The sequence below is a fragment of the Symphodus melops genome, assembly GCF_947650265.1.
Source record: "Symphodus melops genome assembly, chromosome: 7".
NCBI lineage: Eukaryota > Metazoa > Chordata > Actinopteri > Labriformes > Labridae > Symphodus > Symphodus melops.
The window spans coordinates 3,783,645-3,803,122 of NC_136697.1; the positions used below are offsets into that span (position 1 = coordinate 3,783,645).

The 19,478-nt window shown below is 45.6% G+C and overlaps 1 protein-coding gene across 1 annotated transcript in view; it reads right to left on the reverse strand.

Moving 5' to 3' along the window:
- Positions 1-11,232, reverse strand: part of LOC306826852 (NACHT, LRR and PYD domains-containing protein 12-like) — a 236,219-nt gene extending 224,987 nt beyond the window's left edge. Inside the window, exons 1-6 of the mRNA XM_079348386.1 lie at positions 11,217-11,232; positions 10,683-10,828; positions 4,369-4,598; positions 3,977-4,242; positions 1,890-3,415; positions 1,233-1,409 (exon numbers count right to left, since the gene is read on the reverse strand). Coding sequence (XP_079204512.1) covers positions 1,233-1,409; positions 1,890-3,415; positions 3,977-4,242; positions 4,369-4,598; positions 10,683-10,813 — 2,330 coding nt within the window. The 5' untranslated portion in view covers positions 10,814-10,828; positions 11,217-11,232. The remainder of the gene's footprint in view (positions 1-1,232; positions 1,410-1,889; positions 3,416-3,976; positions 4,243-4,368; positions 4,599-10,682; positions 10,829-11,216) is intronic.
- Between the last annotated feature and the right edge of the window lie 8,246 nt (positions 11,233-19,478).

Here is a 19,478-nt window from a genome sequence, read left to right on the forward strand (position 1 = left end):
ATATAAATGCACCTGCTCTGTGATAGTCTCAGAGGTCAGTTTAAAGCACAGAGAGCATCATGAAGAACAAGGAACATACCAGGCAGGTCCGAGATACTGTTGTGGAGAAGTTTAAAGCCGGATTTGGATACAAAAAGATTTCCCAACCTTTAAACATCCCAAGGAGCACTGTGCAAGTGATAATATTGAAATGGAAGGAGTATCACACCACTGCAAATCTACAAAGACCCGGCCGTCCCTCTAAACTTTCAGCTCATACAAGGAGAAAACTGATCAGAGATGCTGCCAAGAGGCCCATGATCACTCTGGATGAACTGCAGAAATGTACAGCTGCGGTGGGAGACTGTCCACAGGAGAACAATCAGTCGTATACTGAACAACTCTGGCCTTTATGGAAGAGTGGCAAGAAGAAAGCCATTTCTTAAAGATATCCATAAAAAGTGTTGTTTAAAGTTTGCCACAAGCCACCTAGGACACACACCAAACATGTGGAAGAAGGTACTCTGGTCAGACGAAACCAAAAATGAACTTTTTGGCAACAATGCAAAATGTTATGTTTGGCGTAAACGCAACACAGCTCATCACCATGAACACACCATCCCCACTGTCAAACATGGTGGTGGCAGCATCATGGTTTGGGCCTGTTTTTCCTCAGCAGGGTCAGGGAAGCTGGTTAAAATTGATGGGAAGATGGATGGAGCCAAATATAGGACCATTCTGGAAGAAAACCTGATGGAGTCTGCAAAAGACCTGAGACTGAGATTTGTCTTTCAACAAGACAATGATCCAAAACATAAGCAAAATCTACAATGGAGTGGTTCACAAATAAACATATCCAGGTGTTAGAATGGCCAAGTCAAAGTCCAGACCTGAATCCTATCGAGAATCTGTGGAAACAACTGAAAACTGCTGTTCACAAACGCTGTCCATCCAACGTCACTGAGCTTTTTTCCAAGCGATATGAAAAAACTAACTAACGACTTGAATTGAGAATAATCATTCGTTGGAAGGATTTGGAAATGAAAATGATGATTGAATGCATAATGAAAATACCTTTTTCCTTTGATTACCATCCTTTCTTGAACCTTTACTACATTGAAACACAGTTTCTATTATATATATAATATTATATATATATATATATATATATATATATATATATATATATATATATATATATATATATATATATATATATAATATTATGTTATATTTACAGTCAGTGATCTGACCTCAGAGCCTCTAGTCTGCAGTTTGGACTCTGCAGTCCCTCACACAGCAGCTTCACTCCTGACTCCTGCAGGTCGTAGTTCTCACTCAGGTCCAGCTCTCTGAGATGGGAGGGGTTGGACTTCAGAGCTGAGGCCACAACGTCACAGTGAGTCTCTGAGAGTTTACAGTTCGAAAGTCTGTTGTAACACATAAAATAGAGAAATAAGAGTTATAAAAGAAGTGTTTGATATTCACGTCTCACATTTGATGATTAAACAGTTTGTCCTGTTTGATCTTAACTTTACATATCAGTGGAAACTGTCACTGACACAAAAAGTCTTCTCACTGGTTTTCAAACCTTTACATTCTTCATCTGTCAATCATTCACTAAATGTTACATATGAATAGAAACAAAATGACTTTTATTTAGTATTACATCATGTCTATTGTGGAAAATCCCCCTCCTTCTCCTGGCTTTACGTGTCCAAAAACAATCAAAGCAATTTTTAAACTCTAAAAAGCATCATATGAGAAAAAAAACTAAGACTGACTCGTTCTCTTGAACATTAACAGAGAAACTGTTTTTTGTGAACAGAGAGGATTGTGTTTAGTTTATATTAAAATAAGTAACATAGTACAAGACACTGATTTATAATGCTCATCACATCTGGACTTACTTTGCCTTCCTGCAGTTCTTCACAGCTGGAATCAGTCTCAGTCGTCCCTGCTCTGATGTCTTGTATTTGTTCAGGTCCAACTCATCCAGAACCTCCTCGGACATCTGCAGCATGTAGGCCAGAGCAGAGCAGTGGATCTCAGAGAGTTTCTTCTCTGATCGGTTCTCTGACTTCAGGAACTCTTGGATCTCCTGATGGACTGAGAGGTCCTTCATCTCTGTCAGACAGTGGAAGATGTTGATGCTTCTGTCAGGAGATAGATTGGTCGTCATCTCCTTCAGGTTGTTGATGACTCTCTGGATCATTTCTGGACTGTTGTCTGTCTGACCCAGCAGGCCTCCTAAGAGTCTCTGGTTTGATGTCAGAGACAGTCCATGAAGGAATCGAACAAACAGGTCCAGGTGACCTTTTTGAGTTTCCAGGGTTTTTTTAATAGATTTATGTAGGAAATTTTTCAGGCTTGAAACTCTGTGTTTTCCTCCCAGAAAAGCCTCCAGTACTGTTGTGTTCCTGTTGGTGAAACAGTGGAACATATAGACTGCAGCCAGAAACTCCTGAACGCTCAGATGAACAAAGCAGTAGACTGTTTTCTGGAAGATCACACTCTCTGATTTGAAGATCTCTGTACAAACTCCTGAGTACACCGAGGCCTCTGTGACATCCAGACCACACCGCTCCAGGTCTTCTTGGTAGAACATGATGTTTCCGTCCTGCAGATGTTCAAACGCCAGCCTCCCCAGCTTCAGAAGAACTTCCCTGTCGGCCTCCGTCAGCTCATGTGGACTCATCTGATGTCCCTCATCATACTTGTTCTTCTTCCTCTTCGTCTGAACCAGCAGGAAGTGTGAGTACATGTCAGTCAGGGTCTTGGGCAGCTCTCTTCTCTGCTCTGTGCTCATCATGTGCTCCAGAACTGTGGCAGTGATCCAGCAGAAGACCGGGATCAGACACATGATGTGGAGGCTCCTGGATGTCTGGATGTGTGAGATGATTCTGCTGGACAGATCTTCTTTATCACTGAACCTCCTCCTGAAGTACTCCTCCTTCTGGGCGTCAGTGAAGCCTCGTACTTCTGTTACCCTGTCAACATATGAAGGAGGGATCTGATTGGCTGCTGCAGGTCGAGAAGTGATCCAGATGAGAGCTGAGGGGAGCAGATTCCCCTTGATGAGGTTTGTGAACAGTGTGTTTAACGATGACTTCTGTGTGACATCAGACACAACCTCCCTGTTTGTGAAGTCCAATGACAGTTTGCTTTCATCCAGGCCGTCAAAGATGAACAACAGTTTACAGACAGCGAGCGTCTCTGCTGCCACCTTCTGTAATGTTGGATGGAAAACACGGAGCAGCTCAAGAAGACTGTATCGCTGATCTCTGATCAAGTTCAGCTCCCTGAATGAAAGCAGGATCAGCAGACTGATGTCTTGGTTCTCTGAGCCCTCGGCCCAGTCCAGAGTGAACTTCTGCACTGAGAAGGTTTTTCCAACACCAGCCACGCCGTTTGTCAGAACCACTCTGATGGGTTTCTGTTGGTCGGGTTGAGCTTCTGTCTTTGGTTTCTGTTGGTCGGGTTGAGCTCCTGTCTTTGGTTCCTGTTGGTCGGGTTGAGCTTCTGTCTTTGGTTCCTGTTGGTCGGATTGAGCTTCTGTCTTTGGTTCCTGTTGGTTGGGTTGAGCTCCTGTCTTTGGTTCCTGTTGGTTGGGTTGAGCTTCTGTCTTTGGTTCCTGTTGGTCGGGTTGAGCTCCTGTCTTTGGTTCCTGTTGGTCGGGTTGAGCTCCTGTCTTTGGTTCCTGTTGGTCGGGTTGAGCTCCTGTCTTTGGTTCCTGTTGGTCGGGTTGAGCTCCTGTCTTTGGTTCCTGTTGGTCGGGTTGAGCTTCTGTCTTTGGTTCCTGTTGGTCGGATTGAGCTTCTGTCTTTGGTTCCTGTTGGTTGGGTTGAGCTCCTGTCTTTGGTTCCTGTTGGTCGGGTTGAGCTCCTGTCTTTGGTTCCTGTTGGTCGGGTTGAGCTCCTGTCTTTGGTTCCTGTTGGTCGGGTTGAGCTTCTGTCTTTGGTTCCTGTTGGTCGGGTTGAGCTTCTGTCTTTGGTTCCTGTTGGTCGGGTAAGGCTTTAAAGATGTCCTGGCACTTGATTGGAGTCTCATGGAGGGTCTTCTTTTTAGAGTCTGTCTCAATCTGTCTCACCTCATGTTGGGTGTTCACTTCTTCACTCTGCCCCTCTGTGATGTGGAGCTCAGTGTAGATCCTGTTGAGAAGGTTTCTACTTCCTGTTTCATCACTTCCTTCAGTCACATGTTCATATCTCGTCCTCAGACTGACCTTATGTTCATCTAAAACGTCCTGCTGACCTCTATCTACTGAAAGAGAGAATGATACAATCTGATTTTTGTTTTCAGATGTTATTATAAAAGAAGTAAAGAGACTTTTTACATTGACCAATAAAAGTCCTGTTTAAGGAGATCACAGAAGGTGTACAGTCTTACTTTTTTCAGTGCTGCTCTGACTGACTGTCTGCGGTCCAGATCTTGTTCTGGATCTTTTTCCACATTGAGGACAGGACAAGTCTCCTGCTGAACCAGACTGGTCCCAGTATGAGGTGTAGCACTGTCTGCAGAACCAGTGTCCACAGCTGGTAGAGATGGGATCCTTCAGGACGTCCTGACACACAGAACAGGATGTCTGCTCCTCTGTAACATGAGTCCTCTTCTTCCCCCTGTGAAGACATGTCTTTAGAACTAAACTGATGGTTGACTGATAGAAAATATGAAGATTTATCAAACACAATCTAAACAGTCAGATGATCACAGAGAGCAGGTAACACCTTCTTTCTTCTGTTTGGATTCATTTGTGTCACATGTTAGCAGGCAGAATACAGGAGGAGGACCCATGTGCAGAATAACAAAATTTATTAGCAAAAGATAAAACAAAAGCTTACGAGGAGAAAACTAAATCCAAAAACAAAGAACATCCAAATCCAAAATTCAGGGTACTTGCACAAGACACAACCGACAGCAACCAAAGACGACGACATACGAAAGACACTGACAATGACAATGAACCGACAAGAAACTGAGGCAAACACAGAGACTAAATAGACAAGGGGTAATCAGACGCAGGTGATACTAACGAGACAGGTGAGGAACATCAGGGTAATCACAAAGGCGGGAAACACAAGGAACAAAGAACACAAGACCAGAACACTGAGGACAAGTACAAAGTAAAACCCAATACTGACACCACCACCAAAACCAGATCTACAAAATAAAACAGGAAACACTAAAGACTAGACTTAAAACACAAGACAGGAAATAAACTAACAGGCAACATAGAAGAACACAAGGATACAGGAAAACAAACTAAGGACTAAAGTAAACCACACTAGGAACATACATACACAGAACACGAGGGAAATAATGAAAACTAAAACAGCATTAAATACAGAACAAAACCAAACCATGACAATTTGATTCAGTCAGACTGAACACCAGGTGAAGCTTCTTCACAGTCAGAGAATCAAAGAGTCTGATCCTTGTCATCCACTGTTTCACTGTCACTTCCGACAGCTGAGCTCAGGTTAGTCCACCTTTGAACTCAGGTTAAACGTGGTGAAACATTGTGAATTAAATTGTGGTGGATCAGCAGGATCAGTGTGAATTCAGTCTAGGCTATGTTGACACAATAGCTGACCCCCCTCCTCATCCCCCTGCTGGCCTCCTCTCACATTGATCCAGGACTAACCAGGCCTGAGCACGGTTACCTCCTCTTCATAACATGGTAATACAACACATGCACGGCTTTATGTGAACTTGAAGCGTACTTAGTTTACAACACAGGCAGACTATGAACTAACGTGAGGTAAAGTCTGCGTTCGCACTTCTGAGAACAACACAGAGAACATGACAGCTACTTGAAGGACTTTCAGAATTATTTTATTCCCGTTTCCATGCAGCAGTCCGGTATGGATTGGTAAAGTTTGATTGGATGTTATTTGGTAGGTGGCATGTAAGCCGGATGACGATAGCCGCAAAGTAAATAGCGTCATATGAGAGCAGCTAACTGCTAACCGCTAACTAATAAATTCAACAACGGAGAAAAACGCTACACAACCAAAACCAACACTGGAGACATCCAGCAGTTCATCTACTCTGTCACTGACATGTGACTCTTTATTACAAAAACTCAATCAAGCTTTGTTTCAGAGAAGGCTTTGTGCCATGAGGTGAAATACAGACGTAAACAATCAGCTGTGTGTTACAGTCAGTGGTTTAAACACAGCAGAGTTTTGTTTGCCGACGTAATATGGGAAGTGACGATTCTTTTAACCAATCAGCAGACTGCAGTGTTTAACTCCACCTTATAGGGTCGGCTCGACGTTCTTGGCACCCCAACGGGAGGGTGCCAAACAGTGGGACGGTACGGATCGGTTATTTGAGAGTCTTTCCTGGGATTAGTCTATGGAAACGCCGCTGTACCGAGATGAACCGAGCTGGACCGCTCGGTGGAAACGGTGCTTTTGAGTCATTTAATCAGAAAGAGATATAACACTCCAGGATTATGCTTCATGTTCACGTTGAGTTCCCGTGCTTCTGCTCGTGGATGAGATCATCTCTTCCATCTGTGCCAGGTCAAGGCCATGGATCAGAACACTCACATGAGTCAAACAAACTGGACTTCAGGGGTCAAACATGCTTTGGCATGGAACAGATTTACCCAGTGTACCGTACCAGCTTTGCAAGGAGAGTTAGTAAGAAGACTTACTTTGAGTCTGAGGGTCCAGCTTCTTTACTGAAGTCTAGAGGTTCATGTTTGGACCGATCACTCTCCATAGACAGACAGCTGGGTACAGAAGACTCTGCTCTCTGTCTGCTCCACTGATCTCTGAAAAAAACCAACACATTTTATATTTCTATGAATCTTTGATCAACTCTGATGACAAAGCTGTAAAAGAAGCTGAAAATACAACAATCAACGGTTGCCGAACGAACTCCTGCGTAAAACAACACACACACAGGTAGAAAAGGCACCGCGGAAGACGTGGTGGTGTCTGTAACAGGCTCAGGACCCAGGCCCACCGCCAACCCTGCCAAGCATCCTTCTTGCCAACGTACAGTCCCTGGATAACAAGATGGAAGATCTGAGGGGTCGGGTAAAATACCAACGGGAAATGAGGAACTGTAGCATCATCTGCCTGACGGAAACATGGCTCACTCCAGCTGTGCCGGATCAAACCATCATGCCATCGGACTCGTTCTCCTTGTTTTGCAATGACAGGACTGAGAAATCTGGCATGTCAAAGGCTGGAGGAGTTTGTTTTATGACCAACAATAGGTGGTGAAATCCACAGAACATTAAAACTCTCTTGTTACATCTGTTTACATTCCACCACAAGCGGACACGGACACAGCAGAAAGTCATCAGACCTGCATGACGTGCTGTGCCGGCACCAAAACAACCTAATGCTGCCCTCACTGCGGCTGGGGATTTCAACAGAGCGAACCTTAAGAAAGTTCTGCCGAACTTTTTCCAACACGTCACTTGCTCCACCAGGGGCAAAAATACACTGGATCATTGCTACACTTGCTTTAAGGAGGACTACAAGATGATTTCCCTGCCCCCACTGGGTAAATCCAACCATTACACCTTTTGCCGAGGTACAAACAGACGATTGTACGTGAAAAGGTGGTGACGAGGCAGGTTAGGCGCTGGAACGACCAATCAGAGGCTATGCTGCGAGATGCTCTGGATGACGTCGACTGGGGAATGTTCCAATCCAGGTTGAGGGATGTAGACGACTTTACGGAAGTTGTGACAGACTTCATAGCAACGCTAGTAGACAACTGTCAGGATTTTCCCTAACCAGAAGCCATGGGTGGATAAATCTACTCGCACCGCTGTGAACGGACATAACTTGTCACTTCTCACTGGCAGGACTAAGGATTACAAAGCGGCGTCTTACAGACTGAAACGAGCAGTAAATGATGCTAAGCGGAGGTACAGGGACAAAGTGGAATCATTGTTCCAGCAGCGTGATTCAAGGAGTTTATGGCAAGGACTGCAGACAATTACTAACTACAGGAAAAGAGCCCATGTCTGGGAGAGTGCAGGCACTGCTCTGGCTGATGAACTTAATGACTTTTATAGGCGATTTGAGGCTAATGCTAACGGTGCTAGTGTTGGCATGGTAATTGATGCAGACAGCAGATCTCCGAGGCCGGAGCGGCACACTCACACCCACTCACTGTGTCAGAGCATGACGTGAGAAGGACACTGAAAAGGGTAAACTCCAGGAAGGCTGCCGGGCCAGATGGTATTTCTGGCAGAGTGCTGAAGTCCAGTGCCGACCAGTTAGCTCCAGTGTTTACCACCATCTTCAACCTCTCCCTGAGTCAGTCTGCGGTCCCCACTTGCCTGAAAAAAAGCATTATTGTCCCAGTACAGAAGAATGGCTCTCCAGCTTGCCTGAGAGAAGTGCTTTGAGAGATTCATCAAGATGCAAATCTTCTCCTCCCTCCCTGAGTCTCTGGATCCACTTCAGTTTGCATATAGACAGAACAGATCCACAGATGATGCTGTCTCCCAGGTACTGCACACCACCCTCACCCATCTGGACAGAAGGAAGGGGGACTATGTCAGACTGCTGTTCAACGATTTTTGTTCAGCCTTCAACACCATAGCCCCCGCCAACCTCCACTCCAAGCTCATCGAACTCGGACGTAACACGTCCCGGTGTGCTTGGATCCTGGACTTCCTGACAAACAGATCCCAGGTGTTCAGAGTGGGCAGACACACCTCCAGCCCCTGCACCCTCAACACTGAAGCACCAAAGGGCTGTGTTCTTAGCCCCCTGCTCTTCATCCTGTACACACATGACTGTGTGGCCACACGCAGCTCCAACGTTATTTTTGCAGATGACACAGTGGTCGTTGGATGCATCAGCAACAATAATGAGCAGGCGTATACAGGGGAGGTTGGAAACCTGTCACAGTGGTGCCAGGACAACAACCTGCTCCTGAATGTCAGCAAAACCACAGAGCTGATTGTGTACTTCAGGAGAGGACTGCAGAGGGATTACACCCCACTGAGAATTGATGGGACCCTGGTGGACAGGGTGTGCAGCTTCAAGTACCTGGGGGTGCACATCTCGGAGGATTTAACATGGGCAACCCACATAGACAGTCAGCTGAAGAGGGCGAGGCAGCGCCTCTATCACCTCAGACAGCTGAGGAAATTCAGAGTCTCTGTGAAGGTCCTGAAGACTTTTTATTCCGGAGCGGTGGAGAGTGTGCTGACTGGAAACATCACCCAGTGGTATGGGAACAGCACTGTGTGTGACGGAAGAGCCCTGCAGAGGGTGCTAAAGTCAGCAGAGCGCACCATGGGTACAACACTACCCACCCTCTAGGACATCTTCACAAGAGGAGCACAGCCAGGGCAAAGAGGATCATGAATGACCCCCAGCACCCAGGAAACAGACTGTTCATGTTCCTACCCTCTGGCAGGCGCCTTCGACACCTCAAGGCAAACATAGAAAGACTCAGGAAGAGCTTCGTTCCTCAGGCTGTCCGGACTGTTAACTCCACTCTCCTCAGTTAAAAACATACATCTGCACCTTGACACCCCTGGACATTTTCTTTCTTACATTTATCTATATTTTTTGTATGCTCAATAATCTTTTTGTAAATTTTGAATGTTACTATTTTTACTGGACCCTGGTCACTTTTACACTATAATCACACTTTACACTGTTTACACTATTCTATTCTATATTTATTATTTTGTACATTCAAATTTTAGATTATATCGATGGAGTGTTTATTGTTATCATTGTTATTGCATGGCCTGTGGAACAGTCCTTACATTTCACTGCACATCTGTATGAGCATGTGACAAATAACAATCTTGAATCTTAAACCGATATAACACTGCAGGATTATACTTCATGTTCGCATTGAGTTCCCGTGCTTCTGCTCGTGCATGAGAAACCGTACCATGCCTCAGATCACCTCTTCCATCTGTGCCGGGTGAAGGCCACGGATCAGAACACTCACATGAGTCAAACAAACTGGACTTTGGGGGTCAAACACGCTTTGACACGTTACAGATTACTCAGTGTGAGTGTGTCCTTAGTGATGTTACAGTTTCATTTGTTGTCCTTCTCTTCATGGTTTCTGTCTCTCCTGGGTCAGATTGTGACTTAAAGTCAGTCCTGGACTTTGACACAACCTGCACCTGAACACAACTGCAGGAGGGTCTTTATATTATAGCTGCACTAATGATGTGATTTGAATCTTGATTCTGTGGATCATTGTCATAAAAACAAATGTTCCCATGTTTAGTTCATTGTTCACTTGTTATACTGACAGCTGTCATGAACAGAAACACATGAACACCATGATTCCTTCAAGTGTTTGTGTCTGCTGCTTTGGATCAAGAAGATCTTAAAGACTCTTCAAAAAGTCCCAGGTAAAGAAGCTCCTCTGGAGTAAAGATTCACTTTATCATCTTCTCTACACTTTACCTGTCACACAGACTTTTCCTTTGGCTCTCTGCTTTCTCAAACACCTTCTTACGTATGAGCACACAGTATCATATCAGATGATGCTGGAAAAGACTAAACAGAGACAATAACAAACTGTTTGAAACAGGGGCCGTGCTGAGCGCCATCTTCTGTAGCTAATAAACGTAGTAATGAGAAGTAGGAGGATAAAGGGCAGTTTAGATTAGATTACAGCTTTACAAGGTGACTGACCCAACAAGGAAACATCTGAAGGGATTAGGAGTTACTGATGAGACTTACTTTGTGTCTGAGGGTCCAGCTTCTTTCCGGAAGCTTAGAGGTTCATGTTTGGACCGATCACTCTTCATAGACAGACAGCTGGGTTCAGGAGACTCTGCTCCGTCCTCCTCTTCGTCTAAACACACATTCATGTTCTGATCTGAAGTCTGAGAGGAAAAACAGAAACACTCACTGAGAGATCAAAACACAAAAAAGAGGAGAAACCAGTTTCATCTAACACACACACACACACACACACACACACACACACACACACACACACACACACACACACACACACACACACACACACACACACACATGCACTAACACACAGACACAAATATACACACACTCACGCAAACACACACACACACAGTCTCACACACACACTTACACAGACACACACACACACACAGTCTCACACACACACACACACACACACTCAGCTCATATTAATGTAAGTTGTGACATCATTATAAACTCTCTGTTCAGTTCACAGGAGGAAACTGAGACTACAGAAGAGAAAATATAAAAACTCTGATAAACACTCACCCCGCTTCACTCTTTACTTCTCTCTTCACTTTCTGTCCATTTAAAATGGATTCTTTACTGACTGAATACTTTCACCTTCATGGTCCCGCCTCCTCAGGTGACCTACCTGTTAATCATGAGCCCGGATCACATGTTGCCCTCCTCCATTTACAGGAAGTGGATTTATTATCAAAGCACATACTGATTAACACCATGGGAGCGTGGCCCGCTGTCTGTTGAGCACAAACACCACTTTATAACATGGAGGCTATAAAAACCACTTTGAGAAATGAGCTCTGGTTGAGCGCTGGCTTTGTTGAGTCGGCTGCCCGGCTATCGGTACTGTAGCCCAGCTTGAGTACCAGACTTCAATCCTCCAGGATTTTGAACTTGTCAGACCCGGGGCAGGGGGCTCTCTGTGGGTGAAGGGTCATTGTTTGATGACAGGGAGTTATGTTAAACTGTAGAAAAGAGATGAGCAGCAAGTCCATAAACCCGGTCGGACTCGCTCAGTGTTTATTTTATTCTGAGGCTCTTTCTGAACCCAGAATCTGAATCTGAGAAGTAACGAGCAAACAAAGTAAAGATCAGGGATGCAAACTTATGGTGAAAACAGAGAAACAAAACCACATCAAAACAGTCTAATACAGCGTCTGATGAAGGCCTGTGCTCGGATGCTTCAATCAACATTGAGGGCTGATTGGCTGTTTAAAACAACAGGTTTGATTTTCCTGCATTCTGATTGGCTGTTCTGATCCAATGGAAACGTTGTTCATCAGACACATGTTCACACTCAGAAGAATGCTCTCATCTGAATACTTTTACAAACATGTGGACTGGAGAGTTGTCCTGTTGTTGCACTTTTCCAGCCCTGCAGAGTTTACAAAGTTTGTTTTTATAGAAGTAGTCTATGTAGAACTGATCTATCATTTAGTATGTCATTATTTGAGTTTGTTTATGAACTAGATAACAATGTGAAGATTTAAACATCCTCCAGAATTTGATTCATTTTCTGACTCATGGTCATGTAGTGAAGACGTGACCTTTTTTATGGGCCTGGTGTTGATACAGAGCAACAAGCAACAGGTAAAGTGAGGAGCTGCACTGAGACTGCAGAGGAGGAGGTGGAAGAAGATTCTTCTCTTATTACTCGCTCCAGAAGGAAACTAAAGAATGGTGAAAGTTCTTCACAAGAAGGAAATAAAAGACTAGCAAAGAAAGCAAAAGGAAAAACAGTCAAACAATTAAAAGAATCTGATCCAAGGTCAGAGGTCAGTGCTGATGAAGACTCTCATGTTACTGACAGTGAAACTTATGAGTTCAGAAGCTCACAGAGACAGAAAAACAAAAGAGAATACAGTGTAGGAAAAGTCAAACTGTTTGTACAAAAATAAGTGGAGGGTTAAAGTAGAGGACTATTTCCCAGACAAAAGACTTTTGTATGAGGCAGCCAGAGATCATGTTAGAGATAAAGGGAAAGGAATCCTCTCTGATCAGGAGACACACAGACGAAAAGAAGAAGAAGAAAAAACAGCAACTGTTTAAAAAAGCTGATGATACTGCAGCTACTGGTGATGATGATGATTATGATGATATTGATGATTATGATAAAATCAAAGTCCATCTGTTAAAATGCAGATGTGTATGATTCTGCTGGTTACACTTTTAGCCAGAGATCCTCAGAAAAGAGCCATGTTATATGAAGTGATGAAAATGAATGTTTGTACAGTGACACCTGTGATGAGGTGGACTGGAAGAGAGCATGGGGGGGTCAGGTTATCCTGAGCCACAGTAGCAGCATTAGTGGGGGAGTGGCTGTTCTGTTCTCTCAGACGTGTGCACCTGTCTCGTACACGGTGACAGAGGTGACACGAGGCAGGCTGCTGGTGGTCAGAGCTGTTTATGAAAAGTTTGAGCTCTTTGTAATTAATGTGTACAGTCCAGCTACAGGAGCAGACAGAGTACCCTTCCTGTCTGTTTTAAATGAAAGCCTAGCTGCAGAGTCTTTGCCCCTAACCTGCAGGAGGGCAGTTATCACCCTGCTGCCAAAGAAAGGAGATCTTCAGGAGATAAAGAACTGGCGTCCTGTCTCCCTGCTCTGCTGTGATTATCTTCTCCAAAGCCCTGGCCAACAGACTGAGGGACGTCATGAACCAGATCATCCATCAGGACCAAAGCTACTGTGTGCCTGGCAGGTCTATTCATGACAATGTGTCTTTAATTCCTGATGTTTTGGACGTCTCTAGTTCATTGGACTGAGATCTTGGTTTCATTTCTTCAGATCAAGAAAAAGCTTTTGACCGGGTTGAGCACTTCTACCTCTGGAAAGTTCTGGAGCGTTTTGGTCTCAGCCCTGGTTTCATTGCTGTGATCAAAGTGTTGTACCAGGACATTGAGAGTGTAGTGAAAATCAATGGAAGGCTGAGTGTTCCTTTTAAACTTCAGAGGGGAATAAGGTATGGTTGTGCACTGTCAGGGATGTTCCATCTCTATAGAGCCATTACTCTGTAAAATACGTTCTTCTATTGATGGGTTAATTTTTCTCACAGTCCAAAACTGTATTGTGTTAGCTGATGCAGATGATGTTATTGTTATGATAACAACTCAAAAAGAAGTGTGTGCAATCGTGAAGGACTTTGGGAGTGTATCATCTGCTAAAGTGAACTGGGGGAAGAGTGAAGGGTTAGCGCTTGGTTTTAACTCCCATTCTCTTCCCAAACTACCAGCAGCACGGACATGAGGAAGGAATGGTTTGAAGTATCTTGGTGTGTTTTTAGGAGATGAGATCTGTCATGGATTCTGCTGGAGCTTCCTGCTCCTGATACCCTGCCTTCCTGCACTCACAACTCTGCTCACCGTCCATTCTGCACCTGCCAGCCTTCCCCCCTGTTCTTGGTCTCCGCCCATTTCCTGTGCCGTCTCAGCCAATCATCTGTCAGCCTCCTGGATCCTGCCACGCACCTGTTGCTCACCTGCTCATTATCCTCTATATATAAGCTTGGTCAATCTCCCCTCTTATTTGTCAGATCGTCATATGTGTTGCTGGCTGCATAGCCTCCAGCCAGTTAAATATTGCCTGTTGGATATCTCCCCGTATGACTTGGGACTGGTTTTCTTGATTTTTCTTGTTCTTGTTTTTGTTAATGGACTTATGGTACTCTGCCTGAAAGATTAAGTAAAGTTTCAGTTTTATTGCTTTACTCCTGCCTCTGCTCGTTTATTCTGCAATTGGGTCTTCTCTGAACCGTAACAGTACAATCTGACCAATAATGGACCCAGCAGAGGTTTCAACATCTCTTCGCACAGATGGACAAGCAAGGGTCCGCCCTCAACACTCATCAGCAGGAGATGGCCGCGGTGACACAGCACCTGCAAGTACTCACAAACAGTGTGGATCACCTGTCGACTCAGCTACAGCAGCTTCAGGCTGCGAACCTGTCCAGTAACACAGCTTCACCTGCAGCTTCACCACTACCACCCCCGCTTCCTCTGGCACCACAACCCAGCCACGAGCCGCGTTTGCCTCCTCCTAGTCACTAGAGCGGTGAGCCTGGCCTTTGCCGTTCTTTTTTATCTCAATGTTCTCTGGTGTTCGAACTGCAACCCTCATCACTCTCCTGGATGGAAGAGCGAGGGAGTGGGGTACTTCGGTGTGGGAGGCAAATTCACCTGTATATGCCTCCCTGGATGTTTTCATTCAGGAAATGAAGAAGGTGTTCGACAGGTCCGTCAGTGGCAGAGAGGCGGCCCGGGTATTGCTGCAGTCACGCCAAGGGAAGAGGTCAGTTTCTGGTTACGCCATTGATTTTCGAACGTTGGCAGCCAGTTGCTCTTGGAATTCAGATGCTCAGTTCGATGCCTTTTTGAATGGACTGTCAGAGACTATCAATCAATCTTTATTTATATAGCGTCAATTCATAACAGGCGTTATCTCAAGACACTTTACAAAAGCAGGTAAAGGACCTTACTGTTTGTCTGTTAACATTAACAAAAGAGCAGGTAACAAGACCATGCTCATTGTTATGTTTACAAAAAGCAGGTAAAGGACCTTACTGATGGCTATATTACAAGAGCCCAGCTTAATCCGTCATAGCGTGGCAAGAAAAAACTTCCTTTTAACAGGCAGAAATCTTCAGCAGACCCGGGCTCATGACGGAACAGCCATCTGCTAAACTGTGCTGGGCTTGAAAATGGGATGGGGGAGATGGGACAAGATGCAGAAAGAAGAATAGGATGGGATAGGTTGGGGGGGGGGTCTGGGCAGGCCATCCTCAGGGGGAGGGGGGGGGGGGGGTTGTTTGGGCAGGCCATCCTCACCAACAGTCCCAAGGAACCTAAGAGAGCTCAAGGAACCTAAGAGAGCTCAAAAGGAGAGGTTAGAATACAAAGATAGTGACAAGCTACTGCTTGTCACTATAGACATATCTTATTACTATAAGATAAGAAAGCTGGGAGAGAAAGAGGGAGAGAGAGATAAGAGATCCTGGTGCCAGTTCCCCCGGTAGTCTAGGCCTATAGCAGCATAACTATGAGCTGGTCCTAAGCCAACCCTAACTATAAGATTTATCAAAAAGAAAAGTTTTAAGTCTATTCTTAAAAGTACCTAGTGTGTCTGCCTCCCGGACCCCGACTGGTAGACGATTCCAAAGGAGCGGTGCCTGATAACTAAAGGCTCTACCTCCCATAGTACTTTTAGAGACTATAGGCACCACAAGCAGGCCTGCATTCTGGGAACGTAACGTTCTTGTCGGATAGTACGGTACAATTAACTATAAAGGATGAGCTAGCCACCTGTGAGTTACCTGCCACACTAGACTCACTCATTGACTTAGCCATTCGTATGGATACCAGGCTAACGCAGAGGCAGAGAGAGAAGCTTGCTAGGCGCCCTCAGTTTCCTCCTTACAGATCACCAGCAGGGGAGCCAGCTCTGAGCCCCTCCGTCCCCGAGCCCATGCAGGTTGACCGGACCCAGTTGTCCTCTGTGGAACGACGATGACGCATCGCTACAGGTTCCTGCTTCCTGCCCGTTAAAAGACAACGCTCGCCGGTAGAACGGGAGTTACTGGTGAGCGTCCTTCCATTCTCTGAATCTTCCGTTAAACGTTCTCTTCTAACAGCCACTCTACAGTGGAGAGATCAGTGACAAGAGGTTGCCGTGTTAGTGGACTCTGGTGCGGACGAAAGTATGATTGACACAGCCCTGGTCAGGCAACTAGGTGTTCTCACTCAAAAACTTCCCCAAACCATTCAAGCCAATGCACTCAGCCTCTCGCGAAGGTGAAATATGTTACAGAACCTGTTTCACTCCGAATTTCTAGCAACCACTGTGAAATGATTCCCCTGCACCTGATTGACACTCCTCAGGTTCCCATAATATTGGGCTATCCCTGGCTGGTCAAACAAAACCCACACATGGACTAGGCTAATAACACCATTTTGGGGTGGAGCACCTTTTGTTTGTCAAAGTGTCTCTTGTCAGCCTTACCACCAGGTGGTGTTGTGGAGCCTCAGGAGGAGTTTCTGGACCTGGCTGCAGTGCCAGCTGATTATCTAGACCTTAAAACCGTATTCAGCAAGTCGCGTGCTACCACTCTTCCTCACCACCGGCCATACGACTGTGCTATAGATCTGCTGCCTGGAACTTCACCACCTAAGGGTAGGCTCTACTCTCTGACAGCCCCTGAAGAAGGCCATGAACAAGTACATTAAGGATGCTTTGTCAGCGGGCATTATCCGACCATCCTCTTCTCCAGCAGGGGCAGGCTTCTTCTTTGTGGAGAAAAAGGACAGATCCCTTAGGCCTTGTATTGACTATCGTGGTCTGAATGACATTACTGTTCAGAATCGTTACCCCTTGCCACTAATATCCTCTGCTTTTGAGAACCTACAGGGGGCTACTATCTTCTCAAAACTGGACCTCCGCAACGCTTATCATCTGATACGAATTCGCGAGGGAGACGAGTGGAAGACAGCCTTTAACACTCCTAGTGGACATTATGAATACCTGGTAATGCCTTTTGGTTTGACTAATGCCCCTGCCGTATTTCAGGCCCTTGTTAATGACGTGTTGCGGGATATGGTTAATAGGTTTGTCTATGTTTACCTGGATGATATTTTGATCTTCTCCAAGTCCCCCCAGGAGCATGTGCAGCATGTGAGGCAGGTCCTGCAGCGCCTACTGGAGAATCAGCTGTATGTGAAGGTTGAGAAGTGTGATTTTCACCGGGACACTGTGTCCTTTTTGGGATTCGTAGTTTCTGCTGGAAAGTTGGAGATGGACTCTGCCAAGGTCAAGGCAGTGTTGGAGTGGCCACAGCCCACCACCAGGAAGGAGCTCCAAAGGTTTCTGGGGTTTGCAAACTTTTATAGGAGGTTCATACGCAATTACAGTTCTGTTGCCTCTCCACTAACGGCTCTCACCTCTCCCAAGGTTCTGTTTTCCTGGTCAGCTTCTATAGAGGAGGCTTTTAGTAGGCTTAAGAAAGCCTTCACTTCTGCTCCTATCCTTATCACACCCGACCCTCGGCTCCAATTTGTGGTTGAGGTGGATGCCTCTGATGTGGGAGTGGGGGCCGTCCTGTCTCAGCGCTCCGCCAAAGATAATAAAATGCACCCCTGTGCCTTCTTCTCTCATCGTCTGTCTTCCACAGAGAGGAACTATGACATCGGCAATCAGGAACTGTTGGCTGTAGGTGGGCACTATTTTTCTCACGTTTCCACTTCACTCTCTCCTACCGTCCAGGGTCCAAAAATATGAAGCCAGATGCGTTGTCACGGCAGTTCGTCAAGGAGGGGGAATTCCCTAAATCGGACACTATCCTGCCCGGCCAGTGTCTTGTTGCTCCGGCACGGTTTGCAGTTGAGCAAAGGGTACTGGAGGCCCTCCGTCAGCATCCATCCCCAGGTAAAGAACCTAGGGGGAGTCTATTTGTCCCTGTGTCTGTCCGCTCTCAGGTCCTCCGGTGGGCTCATGCATCAAGACTCGCCTGCCACCCGGGGGTTCAACGCACCTTGGCTCTTATCCGCCAGCGGTTTTGGTGGCCCCGCATGCAAAAGGATGTGTTGGAGTATGTGGCTGCCTGTCCCAACTGTGCCCAGGGGAAAACATCTAACCGTCCTCCTGCTGGACTGTTACACCCATTGCCAATTCCCCGCCAACCCTGGTCACACATAGCCCTGGATTACATCACCGGTCTTCCGAACTCTGATGGTAACACAGTGGTCCTGACAGTTGTAGATCATTTTTCTAAGTCTGTGCATTACATTCCACTGCCTAAACTTCCCACGGCTAATAAGACTGCTCAAATCCTTGAGCAACATGTTTTCAGGATACACGGCCTGCCTACCTCCGTGGTCTCCGACAGGGGACCTCAATTTACCTCTCGTTTTTGGAAAGCCTTTTGTACCCTCATAGGTGCATCAGTTCAGTTGTCTTCTGGCTTCCATCCGCAGACCAATGGTCAGACTGAGAGGGCCAATCAACACCTCGAGACCCTACTCCGTTGCATCGTCAGCCAAAACCCGTCCTCCTGGAGTCAGTTTCTTCCATGGGTGGAGTATGCACACAATTCACTTCCTGTTTCTGCTACTGGCCTCTCCCCATTTCAAGTCTGTTTTGGATATCAACCCCCATTGTTCCCCTCACAAGAGGAGGAGACATTTGTGCCCTCTGCCCAGGCTTTCGTCCGCAGATGTCATCGGATCTGGAAACAAGCCCGTACCCAACTCCTGCGATCGTCTGCCTGTCAAAAGAAACAGGCCACCGATCCGCTGCTCCCAGATACCAAATAGGACAAAGGGTCTGGTTGTCGTCTAGAGATCTACCCCTCCGGACTGTTTCTAGAAAGTTAACTCTGAGGTTTGTTTGATTATTAATCCCGCTGCTGTCCATTTACAGTTGCAATTTCTTTCTGAGAACAATCTTTCGTTAAGGCTACTAAACATGAAACATTATTTTAAAGGTATGATAAAAATGTTAAGTTATATTAGAAACAAACCTGTGAGGCAGGCTGTACATGACATCTGGTTTACCAGATGGACAACGAGACTGGTGGACAGGCCTGATTGTATGAGTATTCCACTTTTCTCTGCATTCATCGAGGTCACTCTGTAGCAAACACATGAACACAAATCGCAGTAGACATGTCTGCTCATGACTTCCATTAAACAGATGTCTCTCACTCAAATCACTCATGAGATCCATCCAGAATTGAGACCTGAAAATAAAAAACAAAATCAAATTAGTTGAGTTGCAGTTAGTTTAAGTTCATGCATTTTTTT